Here is a 13,605-nt window from a genome sequence, read left to right as displayed (position 1 = left end):
AAGTTGTCAAGGACTATCTCTAATTTCCATGACCTTTCAAGATGATACAGAGTAGCCTTGCCATGACATTACTCTGCTCTCTCAGCACCTGTTGATGCAGCCCCTCCAGGCCCATGCACTATTAAGGGCTGAGTTCACTCAGGTAACCCCTGACTTGATCCCCATCCACTGCTGGTTCTTCTACTTCTTGAGTTCTGCCTCAAGGCATGAAGCCCTGGGAGACCTTGCCAGTGAAGAGAGAGGCATAGAAGGCAATGAGTACCTCAGCCCTATCTGCATCTACTCTTACTAAATTCAGCAGTGGACTATGTTACCTTTGCTTTGTCTTTAACTGTTTAAGAAGCAGTAGCTTCTCATCTTGGTGTGCTTGAGATCCCTTGCCAGTGTCAACCCTAGGGGAACCTTGGCACTCTCATTTTGCAAGCTGCCTCACCATGTCTTGGCAATTACTCCAACAGCACTGCACTTCAGTGATGGCACAGGGAGCTCCAGCTCCTCCTGTCTGTGCCCCAGGCTGAGGGCATTTGTACATATTTGAGCTGCAGCACCTCAGCTGTGGCACCAGGACTGAGCGCAGACTTGTCACAGGGATACTTGTTGCCAAGCATATAGGACACCATGCATGCAAAGGTTTTGTTTCAGAGCACAGACATGCTGGAGTGGATAACAGATGGCAATGCAATGATGAAATAAGATGCCAATGAAGAGAGTAGACCTTGCAGTCCTCAAAGCCAAAGACAAACACAGCTCAACCATGCAGCCCTGGCAGAACAGGGGTTTGCTGCCCCAGGTGACTCTGAAACACCTTAGGGACTGTGCTAGAGGTGAAGAGGATGTCCAAGCGTCACTTAACACCAGTTCATCCTGAGAATTTTTTTTCACTTGGTACAAAAAATAAACATGAATTCTATTCCCATTTTCTGTCTTCCAGCAACGAAGAGTTGATTTTCTCCTGTGGGAAAATAGTTGGAACTAGTAAAAATTAGGTTTTCCTCATTTCATTTTTATGTGTTTATCTGTAAACTTGGAGATTGAAAGGTTTTTTTTTCACTGTTTAGTTTGGTATTTTTTTTTCAAAAAAAAAAAAAAAGAATTTCACTACAATAATATTTTTAAAGTTTTCTTTTTTTTTTTTAATGGAACTTTCCAAAATTCCCCATTTCTGTTTGCCAAGAGAAACAAGGAGAACACTGAGCTTTCAGAACCATCCCGAATCCCTTCTACTCATTTAGCAAAGGGAGGAAACCATTTCCTTGCGACCTGCCAGGTAGATCCAGCTGTGCGGAGGCAGGCTGAGCACACGTTTGGAGATAAAAAGAAGAACTGAATCCTCCATCATTACAATTCTCCCCGGTTTAAATGAGCCAAACCATGAATTCTCATCAGGCCGTTTCTGTTGAAAATTCCCCGTAGCAGGCAGATGGAGATAAAGCTTTACACAGTCAGAAACATTGAAAAGGAGCCTTGAATGAGCGTCTCTAGATGACCATATGTGACAACTCCGTTGCTGGTAGGCATTTAGATTCATTCATGATAAAGGAAGGTCTCATTTAGCTGTAAGTGGTTTCTACATTCCTCTGAACAAATGTCTACTTTCGATGTGGGATTTGCACCCCAGTCTCCACTGACCGCACTGACTAGTTCTCCACTGATCACTGCGGTGGGAGCGCAGACACCTTAGGTGGGGTTGAGACTAGCATAGATTTAGGTGCACCTCTCCACAAGTCTGCAATGTGAACACCAGTTTCAGTTGCCTACCAACTGATATTTAGCACCATCTGACGTGTTTTATGGATCCTGACTGGCCAACAGCTGCTGCTTCAGAATGGCACAGGTCTCCTGTAAGACCTCTCTCATATCTGCCTGACGTTTGCTGACATCTCAGATATGCTACAAAAATGTCAGCAGATGCCAACCCAGAAACATACAAGCCATTGCTTGAGTTTGGTGGCAAGACACACATACCAAAGGACCAGAAAAGAGATGAAATAACAGTGCTAATTCGTGACCAAGTCTAGCTGGATGAATTTAATTGAAGGACAGATATCAAAGATGAGCTGGGGTCCTTTTCTAGTTGAAAAGAGAAAGAGAGTGTTCCTAGACTACACATCAGCCGCCCTCTTTGGACAAGAAAATGTGCAGCCTAAAATGTCTCTTTCTCTACATGTGCTAATAAAAGAGCCAGGTAGAGATTTTTCTGCTGTTGACTGGTCAGAGGAATCCTCCTCTAACATCTCTATCAGACTTGTCCCTAATACCATTAATATTGCATTAATATTCCTCCTATCCTGTCTTCCTGTAGATTAACTGGGCAGAGATGGAAAATGAAATCACAGTGGCAGATTTCATTCTCCAGCTTCTCAAGCCTCCCAGAATTCAGCTCTTTCCTTTTGTAGGCTTCCTGTTCCTCTGCCAGCTGACAAAGCCCGGCATTCTCTCCATCATCTCTATGATCTGTGCTCACCATGACCCACACATACCCTTATTTTCCTTCCTGGTCAACCTGCTGTTCTTGACTATCTTGTAGTCTTTAGACATGGTCTCCAGAATGGTGATGAACTTGGTGGCCAAGAAGAAAATGTTTTCCTACTCTTCTTGCTTGGCTTATTCTTTACTGTTTGCTTTGATGGGGCTGAGCCTTTAATCCTGGCTGTGCTGGTAGATGATCGCTGTCTGGCAAAATATCAGACACCACACATTACAATCATCTTTTACAAGAAAGTTCTCCTCTCATCTACGACTGGTTTGTGGGTCAGTGTCTTTGCTCAATGTGCATACACTCCTCCTTGCCAGACTGCCTTTCTATGGCCCTAGTAATGTCAGGCACTCCTTCAGTGAGATACATCCCTTGATTAAAGTTGCCTCCGTGAATACCTACCACCACCAGACACCAATATTTAGCAAAGGATTTGAGGGGAGTAGTTTTCTGTCCATTGCCACATTCTGTGCCTATAGCCTGTCTTCCATCTTGAAGACTGAGTCAACTCAAGGCAGATGGAAGGCTGTCTCTTACTGTACCACCATCCTGCTACTTTACAATCCTGGTTTCTTTACCTTTTTCCTGCCGCCAGTCCTTCAATGAATATATGTAGTGCTTCTAACCAGAAGACTACTGTACATTGAGGAGCTAGTGACCCGCAAAACAGCTGACCTGAGCAGGCGCAGGCCTGTGCTGTACTGCACATATCCCTTGGCTGCAGGATAAACTTGGATGGTTTATTGTAATGGAGGAGCCTGTAGGCAGCTCCCACTTGACACCAGGGATCATGCCACCTGTGTGTCCTCATCTTTACTGGAATGTAAAGCACGTTCTCATGTGAACATCCTTTGGTTTGACAATAGGAATGATGAATGGAATTGTTTTCTTCTAGGAAAATCTTATTAGAACTCTAAAGACCAAAATGCTGCTGAACCTCATCATGGGCACAATCTGCACAGTTTGCCACATCCTGACTGAGAGATCTGTCCAATGCTGTATCATCTTGGGGTTCCCATCATCAGAAGGGATGTAAGATTTAATTGTTAATCTTTAATTCTGCTCTTATCTTTGAATATTCTGATTAAAGATCCTATTATACTTAAAGACTTGAGTGGACATTGTTTCTTACTGAGATCTGGAAAGAACCAGCACCTCCCCAGCACTCAACAACACAGTCAAAGCGGACTTGGTATTTGTGCTGTGACCACGCCTAAGCTGAACCCAATGCTATAGAGCCTCAGGAACATGGATCTAAAAAAAAAATGCTTTTAAAAGAGCCATAAGGATGAAGAAATGGGTCTCAGAAGAGTCCCTCTCTTTCCTTCATTTCCACAAGACTGGACACCCTGAAAAATTTGCCTTTTCAATGTTACTGTGGTTCAGCCTAGGGGCAGCGGAAGATCATGTCTGTGTCTACATCATGCCACAGATGCTGAAGATAGTCAACTGACTCATTCTCCATTTGCGTATCCCACCTCTGTGGTTCTGCTCTACTATGGCAACTGCATCTTCACATGCATTAAACCCACATCCAGCAGCTCTTTACAGAAATAATAACTGATTTCCCTGCTATATAGCAGCCTTGCCCATATGTTAAACATCATTATCCACACCCCAAGGAATAAGGATGAGAAGGAATCATGTAGAAGGTCATTGGTAAAAAACTGCTCTACAAATAGGCCTGCGGTTTAGACTGCATCTGTAAAACTGATGACTCCTCACTGGGATAAATGTCCTCCAGTTGTAGGTGTTGACAGTGTTGGTGCTCACACCCAACCTAATTACCACAGGCTGTCTAGAAAATCTAGAGAAAAAAAATAGGCATATCTAGGACATTGGCAGCTCCCAAGGGACTGTGGTCATGAGTGCTGTGCATTCATGCCAGCTGCAGACAGGCAGCACGAGAGCTGAGCTTTCTGACACAGCTGTAAATAGTCTGTTAGCACTGTTCATGTAAAAGGGACAATAATAATAATAGTAATAGTAATAATAATAATAATAATAAAAAGGTGCATTAACAGGATGCGCTCCCTCTGCGCACTTTTTCAAACTGATGCCATGTTATGACCAGGCCAATGAGAACACTAAACCTGTGGTACCCGTGACTGCTTTCTCCTTCTCAGATGAGGCTGGAGCAGAAAAGGAAAATGTTTGAGCAAATAACTGTGACTGAATTCCTCCTGTTTGGATTCTCTGACCAGCAAGATCAGCAGATCTCACACCTTGCTATCTTCCTAAATGACTACAATTTTGCCCTGATGGGGCATCTCTTTGTAACCATAGCTGAAGCCTTCACCACTGCCTTCACATCCTTTCTTCCTGATGAATCTTCCCATCAGCTCCATCTTCATCACTGTCCCCAAAACCACAGTGAATTCCTTGCTCAACAACGTGCTAGTTCCCTACTCTGGATGCATCGCCCCCATGTTGCTTTTTCACAGACATCTTCATCTTCCTCACCATCATGGTATCTGGCCACTATATCAGCACACACAAATCACTGCACTGCAGCACAGCCATGAACTGGGGAGTCTGTGCCCTGGTAGTGGCTAGTGCTTCGATCTGCCCCTTTCTGTACTCAGCAATGCACACTGCTCACACATTCTAGTTATCTTACTACTGCTCAAACGTGATTGATAAATTCTTCTCTGACATCCCACAGCTGCTCAAACTCTCTTGCTCTGATGCCTATATTAGTGAACTTGCTATTCTGGTTGTTACTGCATGTTTGCTTTTAATTACCTTTCCTTTCATAGTTGTGTCTTTTGTTAATGTTTTTGTTGCAGGGAAGGCATGTCTTTTCCATCTCTTACCACTGTGATTTTCTTGTTCATTTCCATGGGAATCATTGCCTATGTTTATGCCCACCTCTCCTTCCCCATTAGTTTTGGATCTCATTGTGGTTGCTCTTTATGCCATACTACCTCTGGTGAAGAATCCAGTCATTTACAGTCCTCTCAGTTTATACGTCTGAAATTAAAATCAAATTTAAAATCCTTCTAACTAAACATCGGGTTTATTATACCAACTGTTCCTTGACTATCTGAGGCTAATTCCACACAAATTCCTAGACATCCCATAGAGGACAGTAAAGAAATTCAAACTTGCCTGATGTTTTTAAGTCCCTTTATTTTCATTTTTAGCGGAGATAGCAAAATTCTGAAGGAGAAACTGAGGTTTTCTTTGTTATTTATTCTACTAATGTTTTAAAAATTGTTTCTTCTAGTTCAGGGTTATTCTGATGGAGACCAAAGTTGTTGAAGGGTCAGAGAGTGATGAAGAGTGATTCTTTAGAGGTGTGGTCCGTGATTTCTCAGCTGATGGGGGACATTAAAGCTTTTTGTCTTGGGTGGTCTTTTGCTGATTTATCCATTCTATCAGAGTGCTTGACTTAGGAGGAGAACAGTTGCCCTCTGGAAATGCAGACCTTTCCCCATGGACTTTAGGAGCCATAAGACACATAGTTTATACTACACTTTCCACCAGACTACACTTTCCCACATCTAGAATGGGATTCATCTGACTAGATGGAGACAGCCGCAATGGTACATCTCCTCATCTGATGTTCACTGCCACCACTGTTTATGGTCAGGGGAGAGAAACATCACATCCTAAGTTAGATCTTCCCAGTTAGTCGAATGTCATGGAAAGGCATGTTTCTCTCCACTGACTGCAAAGTGGGGTGAATGCAATGCAGTCACCTGGCATTACATGAGAGGAATCCCACCCCCCAAGCCACCAGCAGAGGGTTCCAGATGAAATGCTGATAGCCCACTAAGATACACAGAAATACTCCAGAAGCATGGGAGTGCTTCCATCCAAACCATACCATACCGTATGTGATACAGACCTGCAGAGGTATTTGGCCCTCTGCTGTAGCATGTGGCAGCCAGAAGGGATACCCTTTAAACAGCACCAGAGAACTATGTGTAGGCAACTGAAGCACACTCTTGGCCAATGCATCCAATGGGATTCAATTGCCTGAACTGTTCAGGCACTGTAGCCTACCTTGCCTGGTCTCCAGAGTGGTCCAAGCCTCCTTCCAAATGGAGGCATCGGTTCCTTTGAGCAAATTTGCACTTTTTCAAGTGCAACTTGTTCCAGAGGACTTTTCGATAGGTAAGGAAGTTTAGCTTGACTTTTCAAAGAGAAATTTGTGCCTGAAATTCTTAATCTAATAGCAAGACCTCCCAGGTGAAATGTTTTGTCTCTTCATGTGGTCTCCAGGGAATGTGAATAGTTAGTGACTAAAGCTGTTTCTAACTTAAAGAAAAAAAGAACAAATGTTGAAATAAAGTAAAGAGAGATGCAGAGAAAGAAATATTGGGGAGTCTGGAAGGGCACAGCAAGGGTTATCTAATTTAAGTGCAGAAAGGAAGACAGCTGAGATCTGAGAGTAAAGCCAAAGGGATGTAAATATTGCACAAACAAAACCTATCATGATGGTACATGAAGTAAGGAGCTCTGAACATGTGTTGAACTTTCCATGTCATGACCTCATCAGTTCATCCTCTGATTCAACTTTAGTCTCTGTGACCCTGTTCTCCGCATGGAAGGGGAGAAGGCATGATTTTATAGGCTGTTAGGAAGCTGCTGGGTTCCCCATAATCAATTATAAATAATTTTTAAATGCAAGGAAGTGAATTCACAATTTGTCCCTTGCACAGAATGTTTGAGACCATGTCAGCCATGGACAGGCTTTAAAGCAGGGAATTTAAATGTATTCTCCACAACATGGCTGTGCATAGAGGCATCTCACTGGACAGTGTGCTTTACCAACTAATTATAAAGCAATGCTATTTCTGTTGCTAGATTGGCATAGGCAGTTTGGCAGCTGTTGCTTGTTTTCAAAAATCCTAATGTTCTGTAACGATTTCTATTTATTTGTTTTTACATTAGATTTCCTTTAAATTAATCAGGAAAGCTCTTAAAATAATAAGAAAGCAAGTGAATCTCAGAAAGTATCATGCGCAGGGCTAATCTCATCCCATCCGTTCTTCAAGGTGTGTTATTAGTGGACCAATGTCTTATCTTCAATTTTTAATGATTTGTCAAAGACTGTTAAATTCACTGGAAATCAAACATTTATTTCAGTGGTCTTTCTATCAGTTCATTGCGTGACAGGTTTTGGGTTTTCTTTTCTAATTTTGTAATTACCTGGACTAAATTTAACTTTTCTTTTCTCCTTAAGTAAAAATAAGCTCTCATGGTCAAGTTAAATAGATGCAGTTCTGGATCTACTCAGGGGGAATGAGAAATTGCTCTTTGACGATTGCTGCTAAAAATGAGTCTATTTCTTAATCACAGTTTTTACCTAAGGTCAGGGAACTTTTAAAAGATAGTATTTTGGAGTTGTTCTATGTTAGTTTTCCTCTCTAAAATCTTATTCCAAAGTTCTTTACTCCGACAAGCTTCTTTTTATGTTTGCAAGGTCTTCCTCAGTGAGATCACCAGGTTCAGAGGTTTTGTACTGCACCTACCTAATCTGTCTATCTATAAATGAATGGAAGAAATATGACATTGTTTAAGTTGTGATGCTAACAGTCATCTTTAGAAAAATACGATTGTTGTAACTATTTAAGCAGGCTGGCACAAAAAAAAAGAAATTTGGAATGAAGTATTGTACTTTTTCAGTGGAGTTGATTTTACTGTATGTTCCTTTCTCTAAAGAAAAAAAAAACTGTTAAGATAAGGTAATTCATGTTATTAATCAGCCCTTTGTTATTTTTTGTGAGCACTCCTAAATGCAAAAGCTTGTGCTAGTTACAATTAGCATATGTGTTTAAAGGGGATGAAGAGCAAGATTTTTGTCATCTAAACTGTGTATCTGAAATTGAGTAGTCTAAGTCTAAACTAATCACCTAGGCTCCTCCTTCAGCTACAATATGAAAGTACTTCTCTCTTTCAATTTGATGGCTAACAGACCTTTGTTTATTTAATTTAAGGAACTCAACTTTTAGTGGTGAAATGTTAGGTGAAATGAATCCTGTTCCATGTAAAGCAGTAGTTGATCTGTTCTTTTATTTTTCTTACTGACTGAGGATTTCAAGGGTTAGTCCAAGTCAATAGGGGAGAGTCCTCCCTTTTGGGGGAGGTGGGGAATATCTGTGAAGTTTACCTTTTGCCTGAGGGGGTGGTTGTTTCAACTTAGATGTGTTTCCCTTCTTGCACAAAGTTGAACATGGGCACAGTGCTTGTTCAAAAACATCACCCAAAACCCCAGCCCCTAATTTAATGGGATCTTGGCATAAGGTAACACTCACAAGGGGAATCAAATCTCTTCAACAGGATGGCTGGTCACTGTTCAAATGGCAGTGGCAGTCTCTTTTGCCAGGGTCCTTCCAACAGTGGCTTCTACTGAATCAGATGAGACTCCCCAAACTGTTCTTCCGGGGAATTCTTATAATCCAGCTGGCCTGTGGTCCTGTGTGAACTCTCCAATGTATGCATGATCCATTGCTACTGATTATCCTAAACTACATACCAAAGCATCTCCTAACTCTCCTAATAATTCACAAAAGACTATCCTACATGACCACTTCTTCATTTGCATGAGCAGTTTCTACTGCCAATTTTCAAGGGTCTTGAGTAATTACAATTTAATCACTTCTGCAGCAGAAGCCTCTGCAGGGATCTCTGAAACAGCTAGATACTCCACCTATGATGATAATCACCACATTTAAGCACAGGAATTGGTCCAGGCACAGCAGGATCTGCCTCTGCAAATCTCTACAACTGTTAAAATACCCACTTGGAGAGGGCCTGCACCAGTCAGTCCAACGCTTAATTTGGAAGGTGGTAGGAGTTCAGTCAGTCTCCTAGTTTCAAGTCCATCCTCTGTCTCAAACTTGTCCATCATCTCACCTGTGTGAATTACTAGATGGGGGAGTCCCTGGACCACCCAGGGGATTAATGACTTGAGTGTTCTGAGTACGCACACAGGCACAGGCCTGATACCCAGCTATGCCACAATTATAACTGTAAGAAAAACTTGAATATCATACATGGAGCTTGATTTCCATAGCTTTTGCAGTAAGTACCCATTCTTAGTTAGTATTCCAGACTACTTCTGCAAGCAAGTGTGGCAGGAGAGTTATTCACTGTGTCTAAAAATAAGTGGCATGAAAAAACATTTATTTCATGGCATTGGGTGAAAACAAAGAGAGACTCAGAATTCCTTTTGTAGTGCTGCTCTCCCACTTCATGAAGGTACAGTAGGGAAAGGAAAGTTGATGAAGGTAAGAAGATGAATTTCACCATGCATGACATTAGTTACTCCTGTCACACCTTCAACTGATTGGGTTCTGAAATGGATCCTCCCAACCACAACATAGCAAGGAAATTCTTTCTGAAGGCTCTTTAAGTCACTCATGAGATGCAAATCCTCTTCTTCACACTGCCTGGGGTGATTTATCTGCTCACTGTCATGGGGAATATGATCATGATATCTATCGTTTGGCTCAACCATCAGTTCCACTCCCAACATATTTCTTCCCCAGCAGCTTCTCCTTCTTAGATATTTGGTTCCTTTTTCCCCTAAAAGATGTCAGCCTCATCTTGGGAGGTTAAGACCATCCTGTGGCTGCTTGCCAGTCCCAGACCTTCCTCTTCATCTTCCTGGGCACAGCTGAGTTCAACCTGCTTGTTGTGATGGCTTTAGATTGCTGTGGGGCTATTTGCAATCCATCACGCTGCGCCATCCTTATGAACCCCTGGTTGTGCTCCATGCTCATCTTTACCCTTTACCCATCACATCTTTGGGTGATGGCATCTCTATCCTTGCTCAGCCCCCCATCTTATACACCAACGTACCTTCTGTTCCCGGTTATGAGACTATTTCTTCTGTGGCCTCATGTCTGATGAGAGCAGTCTGCATGGGCACCAGCTACCTTGAAACATGAGCTTTGTTGCCTCCTCTATGTGTTGCTGAGCTCCTTCACACTGACCACTGGGTCTTATGCCTGCACTAGGTGCACTATCCTGAGAACGCACTGTGCCGAAAGCCCTAAGAAGCCTTCTTCACCTGCATCTCTCACACTGCTATAGTCACTATTGCATATGGTAGCTCCATTTTTGGCTGCGTGGGACCTGAATACACCGAATCCTTTGCACCAACCAAAGCCTGATAAAAGGGTTCAACAGAGCGTTACCCCCATGGTGAGCAGAGAAGATGCTTTGCAGTAAGTTATCAGCAGCTTTGCAGGTTCTTCTAAGAAAGTGCATTCAGGAGAAGAATACTTTTAGATGACATCCAGCAGACTAAGAAGACACAATCCTTTGAGTATTGGAACTTACCCAGAAAATGGGAAGCTGGGACTGTCACCTCTGATTCACTGAGGCTCCAGTGATATTGCTGGAGGTGACTGGGCTTGAGTTTTTGCTCAGATAATTACAGCCAGCAGTTTAATTTCAGCAAATCTTCCAGATGAATCCAGTGCAAAGATTCCCCTATGGCAGACTAGAGGCAGAGAGTAAAACACGGCATTTGGGATCTAGGACTAACCTGAGCCACAATTTAAAATGCCAAAGCAAACATGGAGTATTGCCCACTACTGAGCTTCCCATTTTACTTGCTGTATAAGAGCCACCCGTTATGCTCTGAGACAGGGTCTGGGGGGACAACACAGTCTATGGAGAACCTCTGTTTCACTGCTTATAATCCGTTGTCTCCTTCTCCTCACCTTACATTTTTGAGGTGTCCTAGTTGTGGAGTCATCTGCTCCTTTCCTTTATATGTCTAAACCCAAATGCAAAGATGGAGGGGAAAATACCAGTATTTATTGCCTATGTTTTCCTTGGGCTTCCTTCTGTTAGAGGTGTTCTTTAGTTTAAAAAAGAAATTAACTACTAAATAAATTAAGAGATTTCAGACTGAAAGAGTGAGTTTCATCAACTTCACTGGAGGCGTCTGTGAGCAGCTGGAGTCTGCACTCGTTTTCCCTTGACTCTCTATGTAGTCAACGTAGAAAAAGAGAGCTCTAGAGGCTGGGTCCTTCCAGACTATAACTGGCATGTGAAACAAGTGTTACCAGTCTCTTCCACACACTCTTCTCTCTCTCTGACAATATGGGAGTAAGCTAACTTGCTCAGACTGAACTTTTAGGCCCTTCCTATTCCAAATTATCAAAAGAAGAGCCTTTAAATTCTTTAAGATGAGAAGACTTCCCCTCTCCCTCAAAGGGAAAGCAAGGCATTTAGATCAGGACATTTAATAACAATGAAAATCAGCAATGGTTTGGCAATAACTCTGTTTTGGTGCACAGTGATGTCAGATGAGACTATCTATCTGACACAGACATTTCCAATTACTGACTGGAACCTTAGTGAAGTTCACTATGTAGGGCATTAAAGATGCCAAGCTATACTTGTTCTCTATTCCCCCCCCCCCCTTTTCTGGAGAAACAGAGAGGAAACAACTTTGGAAGAAAGCAGGGGATTACAAAAGAGATGCTCAGTATTGGCTTGTTTTGAAATCAACAGCTTCACAGATATTCTGAGTCAAAAAAGGCAAGTACTGAGAAGTAGAAGGAATAACTTTCAAAATTCTTGTATAAATGGATGGTCTGGCATCTGCACATAATAGTAAGTATGTTTGCCGGGAGATTGGTTTGGCTTTGGAAACACAGATGTGATGGATGTTTGCAACAGGTCGAAGTGAACTGGGAATTTCCCAGGCATGGCATGAAATAGTTCATAACCTCTTTAAAATACTGTGCTCTTGAGGAAGAATCCTTTGTGAGTGGTTGGAAAAGGTAGAAAGAAGACAGTAAAATCTCTGAGGACTCTGACTGAAATGTGAAACAGAGAAATCGGGTGTGATGAATGCTTGAGAGGAATATTTCTGTCTATGTTACATAGGAATCAAGCAAGGGTGCAAAGAAGGAAGGACTGTGAAATTCTCACATTTGCTTCTTCATGCTCCCCTCCCAGCAGGATGTACTGAAATGGGGCATGGGACCAGGAAATGAAACAGTAGTTGCTGAGTTCATCCTAGAGGGTTTCTCAGGGCTTGATCAAAGACTACAGCTGTTTCTCTCCCTGCTCCTTCTACTCATATACCTGACAACAGTGATGGGGAACACAATGATCATTTTTCTCGTGTGTGTGGATCACCGCCTGCAAACCCCCATGTACTTTTTCATCAGCAATCTGGCATTCCTGGAAATCTGGTTTACATCCTCCACAACCATCAAGTTGTTGATGATTCTGAGCTCTGGTAACAGAACAATCTCATTAAGCAGCTGCTTTGCCCAGTCCTATTTCTATTTTTCCCTGGGTGTTACAGAGTTCGCTCTCCTTGTTGTCATGTCCTTTGACCGCTACGTTGCCATCTGCCAACCTTTGCATTATGCTGCCATCATGAAGCAGCAGCTCTGCACCCGCCTGGTTGTTGCTGCTTGGGTCATAAGCTTCACATTCTTGAGCTACCGCTTGGTCCTGCTCTCAAAGCTGACTTTCTGTGGCCCCAACAAGATCCGCCATTTTTTTTGTGACAACTCCCCCTTATTTAAACTTTCTTGCTCTGACTCCAGCCTGCTTTGGAAAGTAGACTCTGTTTTCCTGTCATTTGTATTGCTGGGTTCCTTATGTTTAGTCCTGGTGTCCTACACGTGCATCTTCCACTGTATTCTGCATATGTCAACAGCATCTGGGAGGAAGAAAGTTTTTGCTACATGTTCTTCCCATCTCACTACCTTAGCCATCGCATATGGAAGCTGCATTGTTCTCTATGCACAGCCCTCAGAAGATGTTTCCTTGGAGACCAACAGATTTGTAGCTTTGCTGAACACTGTCCTGTACCCATTCTTAAACCCCTTCATCTACAGTCTCAGAAACAAGACTGTGAAACTGGCCCTGAAGGAAGCCGCTGGTCGTGCAAAGGTTCGGCTTTTTCCCCAGTCATGATGCTTTTCATGACAGCAATTCTAATTATGTATCATGCATTGTATCACACACATATATATGTAGCTACTAAATACAGGTGCCTCAGGAGATTTATTTTCTCCTTGAACTGTAGTAGTGAAAGGAAAGAAAGTGAATTGTGTTTTGGTTACAGGGGATTATTATAAACAAAAATCTAAAAAATATTAATAAAATGTTGGACACACACACACACTTTTTGGGAC

The 13,605-nt window shown here is 42.4% G+C and overlaps 1 protein-coding gene across 1 annotated transcript; it reads left to right on the top strand.

The window, feature by feature from the left end:
• Positions 1 to 12,394: 12,394 nt before the first annotated feature.
• On the top strand, positions 12,395 to 13,384 carry LOC136994219 (olfactory receptor 6F1-like). The gene has a single exon (XM_067310772.1). The coding sequence runs from the start codon at positions 12,395 to 12,397 to the stop codon at positions 13,382 to 13,384; it is 990 nt and encodes a 329-aa protein (XP_067166873.1).
• Positions 13,385 to 13,605: the final 221 nt, after the last annotated feature.

The sequence above is a fragment of the Apteryx mantelli genome, chromosome 25, assembly GCF_036417845.1.
Source record: "Apteryx mantelli isolate bAptMan1 chromosome 25, bAptMan1.hap1, whole genome shotgun sequence".
NCBI lineage: Eukaryota > Metazoa > Chordata > Aves > Apterygiformes > Apterygidae > Apteryx > Apteryx mantelli.
Note: the sequence above shows the minus strand (reverse complement) of the source record. Positions and strands in the feature narration are given on the sequence as shown.

What these genes read in the sequence shown, in the direction of transcription:
- LOC136994219 (XM_067310772.1), top strand. Translation starts at nt 12,395, where the DNA reads ATGCTCCCCTCCCAGCAGGATGTACTGAAATGGGGCATGGGACCAGGA.